At 37.9% G+C, this 17,743-nt stretch overlaps 2 protein-coding genes across 4 annotated transcripts in view; one reads left to right on the top strand and one right to left on the bottom strand.

The window, feature by feature from the left end:
- The window catches only part of METTL14 (methyltransferase 14, N6-adenosine-methyltransferase subunit), a 68,853-nt gene that overhangs the window by 1,890 nt on the left and 49,220 nt on the right, over nucleotides 1-17,743 (top strand). The gene's annotated exons all lie outside the window — the stretch shown is intronic.
- PRSS12 (serine protease 12) overlaps nucleotides 1,579-17,743 on the bottom strand; it is a 33,379-nt gene continuing 17,214 nt past the window's right edge. Inside the window, exons 8-13 of the mRNA XM_053941360.1 lie at nucleotides 15,495-15,636; nucleotides 11,673-11,878; nucleotides 10,930-11,008; nucleotides 8,884-9,006; nucleotides 5,746-6,026; nucleotides 1,579-4,115 (exon numbers count right to left, since the gene is read on the bottom strand). Coding sequence (XP_053797335.1) covers nucleotides 3,808-4,115; nucleotides 5,746-6,026; nucleotides 8,884-9,006; nucleotides 10,930-11,008; nucleotides 11,673-11,878; nucleotides 15,495-15,636 — 1,139 coding nt within the window. The 3' untranslated portion in view covers nucleotides 1,579-3,807. The remainder of the gene's footprint in view (nucleotides 4,116-5,745; nucleotides 6,027-8,883; nucleotides 9,007-10,929; nucleotides 11,009-11,672; nucleotides 11,879-15,494; nucleotides 15,637-17,743) is intronic.

Genomic DNA, 17,743 nt, shown 5'->3' with positions numbered 1-17,743 from the left:
GAAAATGGAAGTGGAAACTCCAGCTGTAATTTTGGTGTCTGTGTGAATGTAAAGAATTCAAATGTATGAATAAGTCAATAAAGAGACATGACTGGCTGCAAGTGTGGTTTCTTTCCTGAAAAACTGCTGGTAACTAAGACTAGACGTACATGTTTGTTAGGATTACTTACACATGCCAAATATGCCTTTTCTGGGACACACCTTTTGGGCAGAATCTGTGGTTTCAGGTGGCTGATGCACTGTCTGGGAACCACTCCAGAAGTGGTACGGTTTGAATCAGAGGTAAGTGCTGCAGGGCAGAAATGACAACTTTAAAGAAAGTTGATTTTTGCAGTTGCTGAGGGATCCATACTTAAGAAAATTGATAGAGATCTAGTAGATGGTGAATTATTACCTACTCAGACAAAATACTTAAAAGTAAATGTACTGTCTTAGTGAATACCAGCTGTGCTGGAAAAATCTGTTAAGGAGTATCTTTCAAATAATAATATATTTTTTGCAAATAGTTGGAAACTGAAAAGTTAGAGGGAAAGGGAGGGTTTGAAAGAACTGGGAAACAAAATCTGTGAAACCAGAACTGATGATCAGCATGCCGTGTAATTGCTGTTGCGTGTTTGGCAGCTGAGGTCAGGATTCCTGCTTGAAGTGAATGGAGCAGAACTGTGGACTCTTAATTGCAGCGTGGACTAGATCTGAGGAAATGACTTCTGGTGGTTGTGTTTGGTGGGAAGATTAGGGAGCTGTGATAGGAAACTTTCCTTTTTTTTTAAGCATATACTTTTTCTGCCCAAGCGGAAGTACAGTTGAATGTTTTCTTGTGCGGCGCTGTAACAAGTGATAGCACACCTGTTTAACTGGTGGTGCATGATTACTCACTTCTTTTAAGAACCCTATCATATGGCTTACTGCTCTGCATTCCAAGGTGGTGGCTGCCAAGCCTCGTAGCCAACAATCAGGAGTGTGTACTGTGAGTTCCCTTTTCTCCAAAACCATTGGACCTCTGTAGTAACCTCAGCACTTGTAGAAATTACAGTGTCTATTCTGCAAGGGCGGTTACTTGCTTATCTTGAATAGGCAAATGCCAGGCAGACTGGCCCTTTTATTTTGGGAAGTTTCTTGGGGTTGAGATAAAATACACATTAAGGAGGCTTTGTGTGTCAGTTGCTGTGATGTTTCTGTATTGTATATTCTCTGGCAAATAAAAACTTAGGAAGTTCAGGAGGGCTGTATCTAACTATGAATCCTTATAGTGTAGGGGAACCTGGAGAGATGGCATTTCTTGAGGATGGTCATCTTATCTGGTAACAAGTGCCAAGTGTTCTCATGGTTTGTGCCACCATTAACACAGTTACTAAACAGCTTTAAAAGTGTAGGATGAACTTCCAGCCACGTAACTGGTCTGAGTTTAAGCAGTGGGAATGAGACAAACTTTCCTCTCAGAGAAAATAGCCCTAAGTTTATATGCTTTGATGATTTCAAGAACCCCCTTTCTCAGGTACAGCCCATGTGAGGTTTGCCTAGCTGATGTTCTGCAGCAGCTGCTTGTACATCTGCGGTATTAAGGTACAAAAATTGTAGTCATTGTGGCAGTTTTTATTGTATATATGTACACCATCAGGCTCACTGAACAAAAATGAGAATGGCGTAAGATGGAGGCAATTTCATTTTATGTTAGAAACTGAAAAGGCATGCTCAGCATGGAAACAGTGCAACATTTTAAAATCTAACAAAGCATTCTATTAAAAGAGCAAAAATAATAAAGTACTGTACTAAATCTAAATGTTTACTACACTTAGTATGCAGGCTTAGTTCTCCCTCCCCCTCAAAGTATCTTGTTTCTGTGGTGCAACTATTAAAGGATGATTACTTCCCCTGTTTATAACGCATATATTGCACTTTGTAGCCTACTTCACCACAAGTATCAATGGGTCTTGTACAGCAAAACTCAGATGTTACATGCAGATACTTTTTGACAGACTGACTTCCCTTGTAATTAAGGGCTATATAGAAGTAAAAATGTAATGCTTTTGAAGTTGACTAACACGGTGTTTTGCATTGGTCTAACAGTAGGTGGTCACAATACAGTGATTTACGATGTTTTAAAACATTTCACACTATTTCAGATAGTGTGGAAATACAGAGAACGGAAATATATTAAAGCACCTCATGTACTAGTTTAGCACCAATTGCAATAATTAGTCCTGACCGTTGAAAACTTAAGAGTTGTTAAGGGCTAAATGTTCAATCACATGGGCTTCAGCAATGTCATTGCCACTTCATATGCAAGTGAGTACTCTTGGATATTTGTTATAACACCAGAGAGACACACAACAATACAAAAATGAATGATTGCCCACTTACAGCATGAATGCAAGCACCCCACTTTTTCACAAAACACCACACAACACAGTCCTGGCCCATTTGGGGAATGGGAAATGGGTCACTGGTAGTCGCAGTTTGCACAATCACTATGTGGTGTCATTCATCTGCCACACTTGTCACACTGGAGTGTTTCATGGCCCATAGCTTTCAATTGTGTTTTTATGAGCATGGTTGTTACCGTGATACATAGATACATGGGGATTGTAGAGCTGAGCTGTCGTGGCTCCCTCCCCAGTGAGTCAGTTCACAGGTGATTTCCGGACTGATGCCTTTCAGTGTTACACTAAGGTGGTGATAATATGCTGTGTTCTAGGTCGGTGTGGTGCCCCTTTCTCAAAGGACAGTAAGTTGGTTATCAGTGCATTTTTATAAAAAGTTAGGGATTTCATAGCACAGGGAACAGTATTTGGAAACTTAATTGAATGAAATCAAGATGTGTCAGTGCTTTAGAAGTAACTGAAAACTTAGCTATCTTGTGAGGTCAGTCTGAACCAGTGTTGCAACTAAGCAGGAGAGAGTTGTCTAAATATTACTTTATAGAAAACATAGTTTAAGACTTTATAGACCTTTACCGACAAGTTTTGGCTCAACAGCTCCACTGTATGTATAACTTTGGTAGGATTGACCGAGGTTCTTTGCACTGCTTGAGCAAAGCCCAGCAATGAAAAGATAGGGATGTTGGTTAGTCTGATACTGTACTGACAACTAGTGGTAAATAGAAAAAGTGAATCATCTCCAAAATGCTGTATATACTCAAAATTGCAAATTTCAGAAATGGGACAAATGCTACTTCAGTGAAGTAAATAAGTGGTTACTCTTGCAGCTGTACAGGATGTTTTGGGGAAACTGTCACTGTGCTGGCTGTTTTACTTGGGAATGTACTTTAGGCACACTAACCTGTGAGGACATTTCGCCAATTTGCTGGGGATGTGATTATTGACCATTGTTTTCCTTCCTGCATTTAATGCATACTCAGAATTACTTATCAAGAATCAGGCTACTAATGGATTCAGAACCTACATGAGTCAGATTTAGGGGGCTGAGTGTAAAATCATGGGAATAATAGACTAAATAAGCTAGACTAAAGATTAACTGAGATCTGTAATAAATTGTAGAGAAGCTTGGAGCATAAATAGCTTGGAGCTACAGTCTTGTGGGCAAAGTCTCCAGCTGTCTGGCTCCTGTATTACTCTAGCTGGCTATCACTTTTCCCCTTGGTAACTTGTTCTTGCAATATTTGAACTTCAGGAACAGGGAGGATTAATCCCTAACTGGAAGGCTTGAGTGTATACAGCTTGGATTTAATGAAAACAAAAACACATGAATCAGGAAAAGATCTGTTTCCACCCACTGTGGGCTCCAGCTGTGTGCTGCATGTGCTGTTCAAGTTGTCCTGCCTCAAAGTTTGGTTTTCATTATGGGCATTCATAGTTTGGTCACACTTTTAATCCAGGGTACGAAAGATGATACTTTTGTGTAGACACCTGGGGAATCTTTGACCCCACAGCCATAGCCCCAGGAGGTCACACCATACACGACCCAGCTTTCCCCTGGGCGTTCACACATCAGTGGTCCACCGCTGTCTCCTTGACAGCTGTCAACTCGTTTCTGTTCCTGCACATTTCCAGCACAGAGCATTCTTCCTGTGAATCTCCTTTTGTAGCGTTCTTCACACACCCTCTTGGGAAGTAAGGGGATGGCAGCCTGTTGCAGTGTTCTTGAATAAGCCCATCCTAAAAAGGAGATCCAAATTATTGTCTCATTACAATGGTCAGTCTTGGAAACATAGATGTGATTTAATCCAATTTTTGGTCTCGGGTCTTCTCACTGCTTTGTCATTACATAAAATTACTGGAAGCAAGACTATTGAAAAATATCTCTGCATTAAATATAATACTAAAATACAGTAGATATTGTAAATGTAAAATGTAGATGCTTTTTTTAAAAAGTAGGTTTTCTGCATGTGTTCTCTGGATCTTTCCACGGCTGGAGTTTGGTTTATTCCAAGTACTTTGTGTCTTCTACAGAAGAATGTAGACTTTACTACCTCTATGTGGAAGCAATTTTTGGGAGTCTTGAGCAGCTGAGAGTAAAGCAGTAGAAATCCTTTATTTCTATGTCACCAGTTCAAATCTAGTGAACTGGTGCTGCATCTTCTGGTGGCTTCCAAGTAGAGCGTTCAAATGGATCTGTCTATTTTTTTCCATAGCTTACACCTCTTTCAGTTGAAAGCATGGGAAATGAAAGCCAGTGTTGGTTTTGCCTTTTTTTAAGTAAAATTTTTTAACTTGTGAAGCAATTATGATTCATATAGTAAGTGCAAAATGTCAGCTGAAGTACTGCAATTATGTAATTTCTTACCATAAATTGAAGCCAATTACTGCAGTGGTTAATGTTTCCTAAAATAGATGTTCTAAGCTAACACTATTGCAGGACTTTCAGTGAATTATGTAAAAAGGCTAGACAAAGCTAGCAATGAATTAACAATTGTTTTTAGCAAAAACCCCACCCTACACATCTCTCTCATTTATTGTAGTACCGTGACCCTGACATCTGTGCACACAGCTTAGTGCATGTAAAGAGGAGGGGCAGATACTTGGCCATGCCTTGTTTCCTTGGCAGTTAGTGAGTCCCTGGAACAAAGGCTCAAGTGTGCTTGCTGTCTTGCACTGTACTCAGCACCACAAAAGCATAAAAGTAAAACATGGTTATTAATTTGTGAAACATTTAAAGGACAAAGACCTTTGAAGAGAAAGAATCTTGTACTGACCAAAAAAAGCAAGTAGAAGCCTGGAGTGCAGATTGTGTTGAGGCTCTTGTAAATTTTGGCAAGATGTTCTGTTATTTAAATCAAAGCTGGTTGAGAATGTTAGTGGTAACAGGGAACACTAAAATGTTATTTGAAATTCTATTTTGTGCATATTTTCCATCCATTTTTCTATTGAAGTATTGTAATTTCAACAATCTTTTTAAAATTAAAATACTCATGGTCCTTACCTTTGAAACCTTAAATGTGTTAGAGCTGTTAGTTATGTACTGAGGCAGGGGGTGATAAGCTGCTGTGCAGGGTGGGCCTAGCAACAAATAAGCTTTTTATTCCTGCTTGTAATTCTTAATGAGGCCACTTTACTGACAAGGTCTGTGATTTAGAATGGCGTGGTTAATCACCGCTTGGATGCAAATACCAATTATAATCAGTAAACAAAATACTGTCATTCCTGGTTAAGGATCAGGAGAGAAAATATTCGCCTATGTTAAAAAAGAGTAAAATACTTTCATTTTGAGCATTTTCTTATTTTAATTATTTGAGGATTTTTTAAAGCAGCCTCAGATAATTGGATTGGTGCATGGAAATTATTATACCTGTGTCACCCCATCCAGTGATGAAACAGTTGGGAGCAGTTTTCTGTGGTCGCTCCCTTCTCAGTGGCAAGCAGGCAGGTAGAACATGGGTGCTGAACCTTGCACACTGTTCCTCGGGCCCCTGCAGCCTCACCAAGGCAATGTCGTAGTCGCTGCTGTCAGGCCTGTAGTCCTTGTGCACCACAATCTCCTGGACTCCAATTTCCTCCTCGTACTCCTCCAGCACCAGTGTGTGATAGTCTCCAACCCGCACTACGTAGTTGCGAGTGTTGTTGCCGTACCTGAGATGGAGGTGAAAACGAACAGGACTGGCTCAGGCAAAGTCACATTCTGAGCATGCTAACAGAGTTCATCAATTTCTCTATTGTTCACATAACTAACTAAATATTATTTTAAAGAGTAAAAATGCTTTCTTAAATGTTTACACTGACATTTCAGTGTGTCCTAAAGAATACAAAAACCTTCTTCTGAGGTTTCAGGTTGTGCCCTGTTCTTTTTGAATATTTTCACAGGCAATTTTCTTATGGCCATTTGCCATGACTGGCACTTCAAATGTACAAGGTGTGCATTATAAATTTATTTAGGAAGGGTAACACAAACTGCCAGTAATTGCAACAACAACCTGAGTACTGACATCATTGTGATGCTCCAAATAATTACTGGAATGAAAACAGTGTTCAGGCCTGCTTTGTGGGTTGGTTGAGGAACTTTAGAGGCTTAGGTAACTTAATAAAAAACTGTTACATCAACTGAAGTTATAATAAGGATAACAAAAGCATTTGTGCATCACAAGCACCTACTGTCAAACTGACAGGAGGCCTGTAAATCTTAGGCTTGTTTTGCATCTGATATAACCCCAGTTTCTTTCACATTGTGGATTAAATGGTAAATACATTAGAGATTACTACTGTGGCTGAAATAACAATTTTTTGTGCAAGTCTTTGAAGATTTTTGTATTACACGCAGCCCTTCCCAGGCAAAATGCAAACAAGGGAGTACTGTTGGGTGCATGTATTTATTTTAAAATATGGCTAAGCTAACAGAAATATTTTTCCTTTTATTTCTCCCTTTCCGTAATAGCCTTCAACAGGAAATTTCTAATATGCTTGGAGATAATAGATGGGCCGCCCACAGTGGCCCATCACCTTTCAACCTGTGCCTGTTCTTTTTATACCATCCAGCAATGTTCTGGTCTCCATTGCTTGTTAAAGCCTGCTTGAGGAGCAGGAGACAAAGCAGAAACATTATAGTTTTCTGCACAATATATAACTGTACCACTGAATATTTCTTCTAATTGTGAGTTGAATTCCTGGCTGCCTTTAAAGTTTCTTGGTCTAATCATTCAAGTATTCCATGAGCAAAAATTCACTTCTAGGCTTCATGGAGAGAGAGCTGCAGGCTATGAACAAATATCCCTTCATCCAAAGATGACCTTTTATATAGGATACATTAAGGGATTTTTCCTATGCCTCATGTTTCTAATTATCCAGTTATTTTTTTAATGTGTATAGACCTTCCAATTTCACTATAGCTGTTGGAATAACTCAAGAAGAAGATGAGTTATAAAACAAAAAATAGCTTCAAACATATTATCTTAAATAACATATCTGCCAAAGTATAGAAACCAATAATTCTACTGTAGTACTGGTGAGCAATTCTAATAATAATGCATAAAATTATGTTTAATTTTTATTCCTAGTATGATGAGCCCACATTGGTGTTCCAATTTCCAGGATATGAGAAATGGTATACTGGCTTTTCTCTTGTCCATCTGCAGAAAATATGTGAAGAAGGCACTTGATCTATAGATAGCTCTTGGAAACCTATCCCTGAAAATCACTGTGAGATCATTTGGAAGTTCAGCCCAGCCTGTCCAAAGCCAGCTTAGAGCTAAAGGCTTCCCTCATTTACAGTGAACAGTAGTGCATCCACAGGGTGTTGGAGCTGCATGCTTAGGTCTAATTGCAGTTTAAACATAACTTCTGGGACAAAACAATACTTTGGTCCCTGAGACCACAGGTAACAGTTTCAGGGTAGCCTGTGATAGCCCCTCTGGAAATACCAATATGGAAGTACCGCGGTGTACTTTTCTCCAGCCATGCTGCTGCCCCATCCTGTGGGTGCTCAGCAGAGTATCCAAAATTGGCAATCCTTGGCACCACATTCAGTTTTCAAGCCTGTAATCAAAGGCTTTCTCAAGACCCTCAGGCAGCATCCTTGACAATCACTGCAGAGATAATGAACAGGGAAATAGGAAGCCATTGTCTAATAATTTTGATGAAAGCAAGAGCTTCCATAGTTCTACAGATGTACCTAGGGCATCAGTTGAAATAGCAGGAAATTTTACTAACTTTGACTATTTCAGCTTGAAATATTACCAGGGAAAGTCCTTTGTGATTTCAGGACACAAGAAAAGATGTGCATCTGGTGCACCGCAAAGGTAATACACACTGTATTTGAGTAAAAGTGTATCTGACTCTTCATTTTAGTTACTAGTGTGCAAAAAGAAAGGCTCAAAATCAAAATTTGAAACATTTGCAGCTCACTTGAGCAAATACTCTCAAAATTGTAGTACTCCTCTATGTTTTTTTGCCACCCTACTCCAATGAAATAATCACTAATTACAAGATTAGCTTCCTTATTGTGCAAGTTGATGCTTTTATACTTCAGTAACTTCATCAGTAGCGAAGTCCTGCACTACTGTGTCTGTATCATAGTCACTGCTGTGATACAGTAAAAAGGTCTATCACTGTCAAGATCTGTTGTTACCAAATTTAATCTAAAATATTCCAGTCCCTATATTTGGTGTCTGCTTGGTTGTCTTCACTATAATCTAAAAGCCAAAAGCTGCGTTTTTTTGGAATAGGAAGTTAAAATGTCCGAAGTGTTGTCTATATTTTTTCATTAAAATGCTGAAGTGGTGAATATAAATCACATGAAAGATAACACCCAAATAATTTCAATGCATTAGGGTATTTTGTTTTTTTTGAGGGAAAGGAGGTTGAGTTGGTAGGGGTTTTTAAAACCAAAGGCCAACTCTTGGAACAGTTTTCCATGGGCTTGAACTGTAATGGTTTTGCATATGCCCAGAACAACAAAACAGATTAAAACACAGTGCACTGTTGAAGAGAGACCCACCTTTTAAAGCAGTGTGCAGCAGTGAGGACCCAACAGCTGCTGATGAGAGTAGCACCACACAGGAGTCTTCCGTCACCATGAGAGGATTTCAGCCGCAGTGCCACCTGCCACGGCCAGCTGCCCCTGCAGGAGTGACACAAGGTGTTCAGCGTACAGCAGTGGGGAGCTCAGGTTACCTGCAATGTGCATCAGGTTGGCTTTCTTTGACTGACACAGCTTACTTACAAAATCTGCTGTTTATTAAGGGTGGTGAATATTTTAAATCCAGGCAACATTCAGAATTCCATTTAACAATGGTCCACATTACTTTACAGAGAATTTGGACATCCAGCACTCTTAAGTGCTTCCTCCCACAGTCAGCTATTTGAATTTTCTCTTCTCAGATTGCATTCATTGAGCCAAAAATACATTCTGTGGGTTCCTCGCCAAATACTGTCCAAGTCAACAAACCAGAAATTTCCTGTCAGCTGGAGAGGGGAAAGGGGAATTTCTTGAAAAGCTGAACCCAGCATCCATCCCTGTCTTCATGAGAAAGGAAAGTGGCAATACAAGAGGTATAAAGCAACTGTAGAAGTCTCAAGTACAGAGGAGCACCTTTTTTCAGCCTGTGGTTATCTGTTTTTTATTGTAGATCTGGCCGTTTTTGCATACATATGAATACAGGATGGGTTCTTTTTTGCTGGTTTAATACATTAGGAGTCAGAGAAGGGTAAGGGAAAGGGATGCACCTGTAAGCAACAGCAGCATCCAAGAGTATGCAACAGGTAGTCTGAGTGTTTTCTGAGTACTGTCAACTTGAATGGGTGTGCTCGACAACAAGAGTTGCCAGGGGCCATCTAGTCCAGCATCTCAGAGTTACCCGTGCCAAATGTTTTTACTTCTCATAAAGAATAAAACAATTTAGACACTTCTCCATTTTGAAAGATAGGATTTAATATATTTTTCTAAAATGAGGTGATTCAGACAGCTTTGGATTTGCTGGTACATATTTAAGTATCCAGTTATTTTCAAATTTCCTCAAGTTCCTTGTCTTAATGACTTCTTGTGACATTGAGTCCTTTTCTGATACATACATATGCTCCCTTTCTTGCTTTTGAAGCATTTCTTCATGCACTGTTGGATTTTTATCACCTTTTTGCTTCATCTAACATCCCTGGACTGAATTATGGTAAGACCAGCTTCCTTGCTCTGACTGAATTGTGCAATACATTATTTGTCACCATTGCATTTCAACAAGTGTCCTTAGAACTCATATTCTGAGGAAAGAATTCTCAGTCTCTTCCTGTGCTATGCATTATCTGTTATCTCATTTGTCTCTTTACTAAGGTAAATCATCCTACTTTACTTTATCTGGCTATAATAAATATTTTTCTGGGCTCCCTCTTATTACTGTTCTTTGAAGCTCTCCCACTTGGGCAGTGTCTTCTTAGAAATGGATTTATCAGTGCTGTGTATGTACCCTGAAACAGGTTGCAGAGTGCCATGTAATGATGCTGTTAGTGTATTTTTACAATGCCTTTTGTAAGATTGTGTGAATTTTTTTTATGTGTGTGATTAGTCACAACTGTTAAAAAAGTAAAGTCAGTGCCTCCTGTTTTTTTAGCTGAGTCATCATCAAGGCTTATTTTATGAAAGAAAATAAGGTCTTAGGCAATGAATCATACCCAGGCCTCTTTTTTTTTTTTTTTTTTTGTGTAGGTGGCATTTAAAACCTTGTACTACATTCATAGCTTTGTTTTTATAGCTCACGTCCTGATATCAAGATATCCTCTGATAAAAGTAAAATAGCTATTTTGTAAGTTAAAAATTTAACCCGTTCAAGCATCTACAGATTTTCAACTAATGCTGCAAGTACTTAGCAATTAATACTTTCTCATTTCCTGCCAAATTTGCTTTTGGTATATTTCTATTCCTACATCATGACAAGTCAAAAGAAAAACAAACAACAAGCCTACAATAAAACTGTAAAATTGGCAAACCAGTTCTGGTAAATACATGTCTTAGAAGCCTTATATTCAAAATTATTTGTCTTTACCAATTATTTACCGTAAAGAATTTCTCCCACCAATTATTCGTTTTTGTCGACGATGGAGTAACCTCAGCCCACAAACAGAAGCAAGAGAATCTAAACCAGAAAGGGAGATGTAGAGAGTGTTAAACTCAACATGAAAAGCGGCCAATATTCAATGAGAGGTAACTTTTAAAAAAAACTCTGTTTCATGGTAGTTTTTTACAGGCAAATTTTGATTGGGGAAAATAAATTCTTTAGAGGTGAGATCTTTTGACTGAGGAAAATACAGTGAATTCTTTCAAGAAATGCTTAGTAGCTGAGTTCTTTTGACTGTGATCAGAGTCATTTATGCATTTGTTTCTTACATGTAGGATTTTATAGGGCTCTTCCTTACTTCCTGTAAGTGGAAGCAGACCTTGGCCAACCACACAGGTCCCAGTCCTTATCTGAGGATAACCTATACCTTGAAAAGCTCAAAGGAGCTGTTTAGGTTTTCGCATCATATCCCTCAAGCAGCTTAATGAACATGGCTGCTTTAAACCATGGCAACAAATACCCTGTATTGATTGAGTAGTCTTGGTGCTTCCTTTGTGCAGCTGCAAAGAATAAGCTCACACAGTGTCAGCAGAGAGGATTCACACCCCTTTTGTTCTATAATTGTTTTTGATAAAACTGTTTCCTCTGTGAGGTGAGATTGTTAAGTCTATCTCTTCTTACCATGAAGAAGAGACATGCTCACCTGGACCTGTTGGTCTGCCCCTCATGACAGGGGCCTCACCTTTATTGCTGTTCCCAGGGACTTTCTTGCTTAGATGGTCACAGATGACCCCCGCATCCTCGCTGTGCCGGCAGTTGTGCGTCCCAATGTCCTGCTTAATGCAGTCTGCCAAGGATCTCTCATTTCCTGTACACTTGACATTATCCACATGGATCGGGCCTTTGCCCTCACCAAAATAGGCCATTGTCCTTGCTCTAGCTGGACCTCTGCAAACAGAGCATATTTTTTATTATTAAACATTTTGAGCCATTTTTCTACATTTTACTCAAATTTCCAAGTGAGCAGTCAAAGACATTGAGGTTTCATTCCAAAACCCTGTCACTGTTTCACTTGATAACAAGCACCTTCTCACCACCTCTCTTATTCTGGTATGTAGAAAAAATAAAATAGTGACAAAATTGCTACATTTCATTGATGTTTAAAAACTGCTTTTGTGTATCTGGTTAGAAGGCAGTGTGCAAAGTATTTTACATTATATCAGCATTACATTTTGCCATAAAACAAAATATGTGAAAGCTTTTTCATAATCTCTTTAATCCTCGTATAAAGTCAAGCATCTGTGAGAGCTAAAAATAATTTGTTCAGGTCTGATTCCCTCAGAAAGATTGGCCAGTTAAATGCGGTATACTTGTGGTGCAGTAGGAGCGATGATGTACAAACCCATCAGTTGTTAGTAGTTATTAAAATATTTTACTACCATGTTATCTTTTACAGGACACTTCATATTTGAGGTCTAAAAATGTCATGTGACTGGAGACCAGTTCAGTGTCTGCACTCCCCTGTTCTTGGGAGGAACCCAGTATTTGGTGCTTGTGTAGCATTTAAACATATCACTTGACAGCTCCTGTGATAGAGTATTACTGTTAATTACTTACAGTAATCGTCTTAATTTATAAATAGATGTTTTGTTGTATATGGTTTAACAGGCAGAAGGAATTATGAGTGAGAGACCACCCAACTGGCTATACAGAGAAGTGCGGCAGGAAGCCACAGACACCTCTAAGTGTGCCTGAAGTACTATTGGTTAAGAGCAATTTACTGACATTTTACTGGGATAAGGATATATGGAATTCCATAAAATTAAAATACAGATTTTCCTTTTAAAGGATATTTTATAATTGTATATTGTTTAAGTACTGCTTCTGTGCATACAGAACTGTAACTGCAGATGTGATGAAATGCTGTAGCAGAGAAAGAGAATTTGACTATGAAAATGTATTCGGCAAGAAAGTATTTCTCTCCCATTACAGCTCTTTTTGTAGCTCTTTAATACCTGCAGTGTTGGGGAAGGTAGGTGAGAATGGCATGAAGAGTTTACATCCCTTCCTGAGCTGGGTTTGGTCTGTTGGGGAGGAATCCTGATTTGTCAAACCATTTTCAAAGCTTCGTCACAGTAGAAGTGTGGCTGGCTCAAACTGAACCAGCTCTCAATTGCCACATCCATCTAACTGAAACATGAAAGTAACACAGGAGCTTTCTCAGTTTTGAAACTTCTGCACGTGGATAGCTTTGCCTGTGTGGATTTTTTTACTATGTACTGAAGAGTAGGTGGGCAGGATTTCCAAGTAAGGAACATTGGTTAGAATACAGAAATTATAAAAAGCTAGGAAAGAGAAGCTCATGAAATGCTATGTGAGAGATGATACCACAAGGCCTTACATACTTTCAATTACCATGGTTAGGAGATATTTGCTAGATAATCCAAAGCCATAACTGCCTTTGGAACCAGTATAGGACAATCTCTGCCTAATGAGTTTACTATTATTTGACTTGTCAGTCCCAAATAGTGTGACTCTTGCTCCAAATGTTTTTCTTTTGTGAGGGATACTCTGATTACAGATAACTACAAAAAAATAAGTCCAACTGTGATACCTCTGGGCTGCTCATGTGTCCATGTTTGCTGTTACAACACAGTGACACAGTACATGCACTCATTGTAAATTCTTACCTGGTTTTGGTATCTCTGTCAAATAACAAAGTTTCTGCTTTAGGACATTGTTCTAAAGTTCTTCAGGATATTGAAAACTACTTTGTTGTCAATCACCAACCACAGTATTCTTATCCTTCCCCAGAGAAGTATTTATTGCAGTTTAGTACAGAATTCTCTCTCCCGAATCTTATCAGTTACTTAATAAGGGCACTACCTCTTTCTTCCTACCTTTGTATGAAAACAATCTATCTCTTACTGAGCATCAGTAATCTCTCAGTTTGTTGATAATGGGAATGAAAGCTTTTCAGACCCAGCTAACCAAGCAACCAACAGCACCAGAGAAAACCCAAACCAACCCCCACTGAAGAACATCTCAGGAAACAACTGTAAAAAATCGTGGTGTTCTTGAGCAAGGAGTGCAGCTAAATGGATGAAATTATTTCATATAATTGAGAAATCTCTGAAGATACAAATGTTGTACAAATCTGTGTATTTGTTACATGCTGGAATGTGCCCTTACAATTGGCTTTAGTGCACCCCTAACAAACATGTGTCCCTTAATTGCTGCTTTCCAAGCCAGCTATTTATGCACTGATGACCCTCAGAGAAACAACCTTTTTGTCTATTCATATCTATCCCTGGAGAGAAGTGGCTTCAGGTCTTTTCCTCTCAGTTTTCCCACACCAAAGGCCATGCACAATAACAATGCTGAGCTGTTCAGATGAAGTATTGTTATTTTTATTATTCATGATATTGTTAATGAGGAAATCGAGTGGATTAAGATAGATGGACACCTATGCTAGAATTAAATAGTTAGGTAACTTGTAAGAGTGATATATTGATTTGTAAGTCAAGTTTTGCCATTTTGAAGCCATATTGTAGTACTGCTTTTAAATAGGCTTTTACTAAATGAATACCAGGGAGTTTTTACAAGGTATATATTGTGTGTTCAGACACAGTGTGATGATATTGGTTGGACAAACTTCACATTGTTAGATACAACAAACAGATAATATGATATGTATTTCTTCAGCTCAAATTTGTTTATAGATACACTCTGAGAAGGCATTTCACTAATTTCCTGTTGTATTTCATTACTATTCTGGGTATTTTTCAAGTCTTATTAGTACTGCTATTTATATATCTGCCCTGTAGTTGTTATCTTTTTGCTGCTCTTGGGTATCCAGAAGAAAAATGCTGATGAGTGGTGTAAGCCTGATTAAGTGATTTCTTTCAAAAGTGACACATATGTTGCAGTGGTTTTAATTAGAGGGTGGGTCTGTTCTGTCAGGTCTATCCCTGTATTAAATGAAGCTTATTGAAATTACTGTCATGCAGACTGAAGCCATAATCCCTTGTGTAACAGTTTCATCAGATCTTTGAGCTACATCAAATCTAGCCAGATCAGTAAATGAAGGAAAAACTCCATTAAATTAGGAATTCAGTAGCTGGTGTGCCTGCATCTGAATCTGCAGTCATCATTTCCACGCCTTGTGACTGTGGACACTGACCTGTTTTTGAAACGAATATGACAACTAAATTTTGTATTTATTTAATAGATTTAATAATTTGAAATGTTTAACTTCTAATGAAAAATATTTAATAACTTGCACTAACTTGCATTTCTGTTGCCAGTCAGGCTGACACACTTTTGAATACTGACATTCCCATTCCCAGTTATGCTACTTAATGAACATTCTTTTTGAAGACACAGCCTTACTCATTTTCATACAAATAGTAGGAATACATTTTTCTACATGAATGCCAAACTGACAAGTTTTAAAAGACATACATTATCTTATTAGACATGTTTGTGGTATTTGGTTGCAGAAACTTAAGATTTTTAGATACAGAAAACATAACTTGACAAACAGCTTAATGAGTTCTCTTACTTGTAGCCAAGCTGTCGGCAGACTACAGCTGCATCCTTATCAGACCATCCATCATCACAAATTGTGCCCCACTGGCCATTGATAAAAATCTCCACACGTCCTTCCTTCTTATTCTCACCATCCATCAGCCTGATGGGAGGACCTGGGAATAAATTACTGCTGTCAGCTCACAGCAACAGAAGCAAGAACTGGTACTTTTAGTTATTTTCATTATACTTAGTACAACTGATATTTACATTCAACAAGCCTAATATCAGTGGTTAAAGTAGTCATATTCATCCTGGCTGGCAAAATGAAGCAGTTTGTACAAATTACAAGACAAATACTAAGTACTACTGTACTTTACTCTTCAGCTGATTCCTTCATTCCAAGCCAATATGTGACATAGTTCAGAAATTGACTGCAATTCTATACAAATGGTAGAAAACACCTGAGATGCCTTTGATAAGATACCCATACAAGCTGGACAGGTTTTCCTTACAGTAACTTTACGGGTGAATGTAACTGTATGTCAGTCTGTAAATCCATTCTCAAACTGGTTGCTGCTGCTCCTCCTAACCACTGTCTCGGCAAAAATACCGCAGCATTGTGTTGAACTTCAACTATTCCTTATCACTATACACATTGTTCTGCAGCATGTTATTCTAGATTCTTTTTCTAGCAATTTAAATTGATTGTTTATTCACATACATTCATAATATGAAATTTCACTTATGTGGATTAGTCAGACTTAGTTGATCATGGTTTCTGCAGTGCTTAGCCTCTAGTTAAGTTTTGACTCATTAGGCAAAGTACATAATTAATTCTTACTTACTCTAAAATTCCTCTATAGCCCGCAAGCAATGCAAATACCCTTAAAACAGTTATGAATTCCTCTGTGGCCTCTTTGTAATGGTCAAGGGAGAATCACCTTCTCAATCTTTTTGTATAGCATACTTTATAATCTTTAATATACTCATGAGAGTTGCTTTTTAGAATAATGGAAAAGACTCTTCCTCATTCTTCTAACCTGTTCCTAATCTTTTCTAAATATGTGAGGATGAGGAATTACTTAATTGCACTCTAAAAGCAGTATTTTGAGATAGCTGCACTTGATATTTAATTCAGATTAGTTTAGGGTATGCATAACTTCTGTATACCAAACATGAATCTGGTCAGGGTTAAATCTGTTAAATCTGTTAAATCTAGTTAAATCTGGCCTAAGTCATTACATTAATGTGAAAATATTTGAAGATAAAATCCAAGTATGTTTGCTTCCGATGTAATTTATAGCATATTGCTTATGCTGGAGTTCAAACTGTCTGGACAGTTACAAGGATTAACTTCACCAATATTCTGTTAACTTACGCTGTCATGATCTTACTGAACAAATGTCATTATTGTAGTATATCCTATCTCCTTTTTAGTGCTCTGTAATTTCTGTGTTTCCTTAAGTCCTATCATCTACTAATTTCTTTTTTGTTTTCCACTGAATTTATCCTTATGGGAAAAAAATGCTTTTTCAAATGCTGAGAAGTAAATGGTAACAACACTTTGTCCACTTTCCAATCAGAAATCTCCTAGGAAATGTCAGATAAACTGTCTTATTTTCTTGTTGAACTGATATGTTCTGGAAGAATACAACTTAGGTGAGAATTATAGTTCTATTAACCAAATAGAGGCACAGAATACTACTAATATTTTATTGTTATTTATTTATTTTGAAGTAATATTTTATTGTTGTCTCATTTTCTTGTGGTTTAGAAAACATATATATATATATTTATGAGCACAAAATTAATATAGCATTCTGGTAGTGGGGATGTGAGAATGTAACCATATGGATGTATTTAACTGAACCAGACTCCTTCAGCAGAGATATTTTATAGAAATTTGAGCAAAGTGGCACAGATGGTTTGCATCTGGAAAGACAACAGTCATGAATTGAATTCTTGTTATTTTTGCCTTGAGGGAATTCTTTCTAACAAATAGGATTTGATATATGTACTGCAACACAAAACATTCATTGGATGGTGAGAGGGCTATATAGAATAAGCCTGTAAAGACTGAGAGACTCACAAAGTACATGTGGAAGGAAGTGCTGAATGATATAACAAGTAGCAACATTGTGCAATAAAACCATGTTGTAGTTTGTGGGATAAACCTTCAGACTGTGATTTCAAGGAAACAGGCATATAATACCAATTTCAAATTCAACTGAAATATTCTTGGCTAAGTGAAACGGCATTGGCAGCAATTTTATAAAAGAC

This window comes from Vidua chalybeata, chromosome 4 (genome assembly GCF_026979565.1).
Source record: "Vidua chalybeata isolate OUT-0048 chromosome 4, bVidCha1 merged haplotype, whole genome shotgun sequence".
Classification (NCBI taxonomy): domain Eukaryota; kingdom Metazoa; phylum Chordata; class Aves; order Passeriformes; family Viduidae; genus Vidua; species Vidua chalybeata.
The sequence above is the reverse complement of the archived record's forward strand: the minus strand, read 5'-3'. Positions and strand labels throughout refer to the sequence as shown.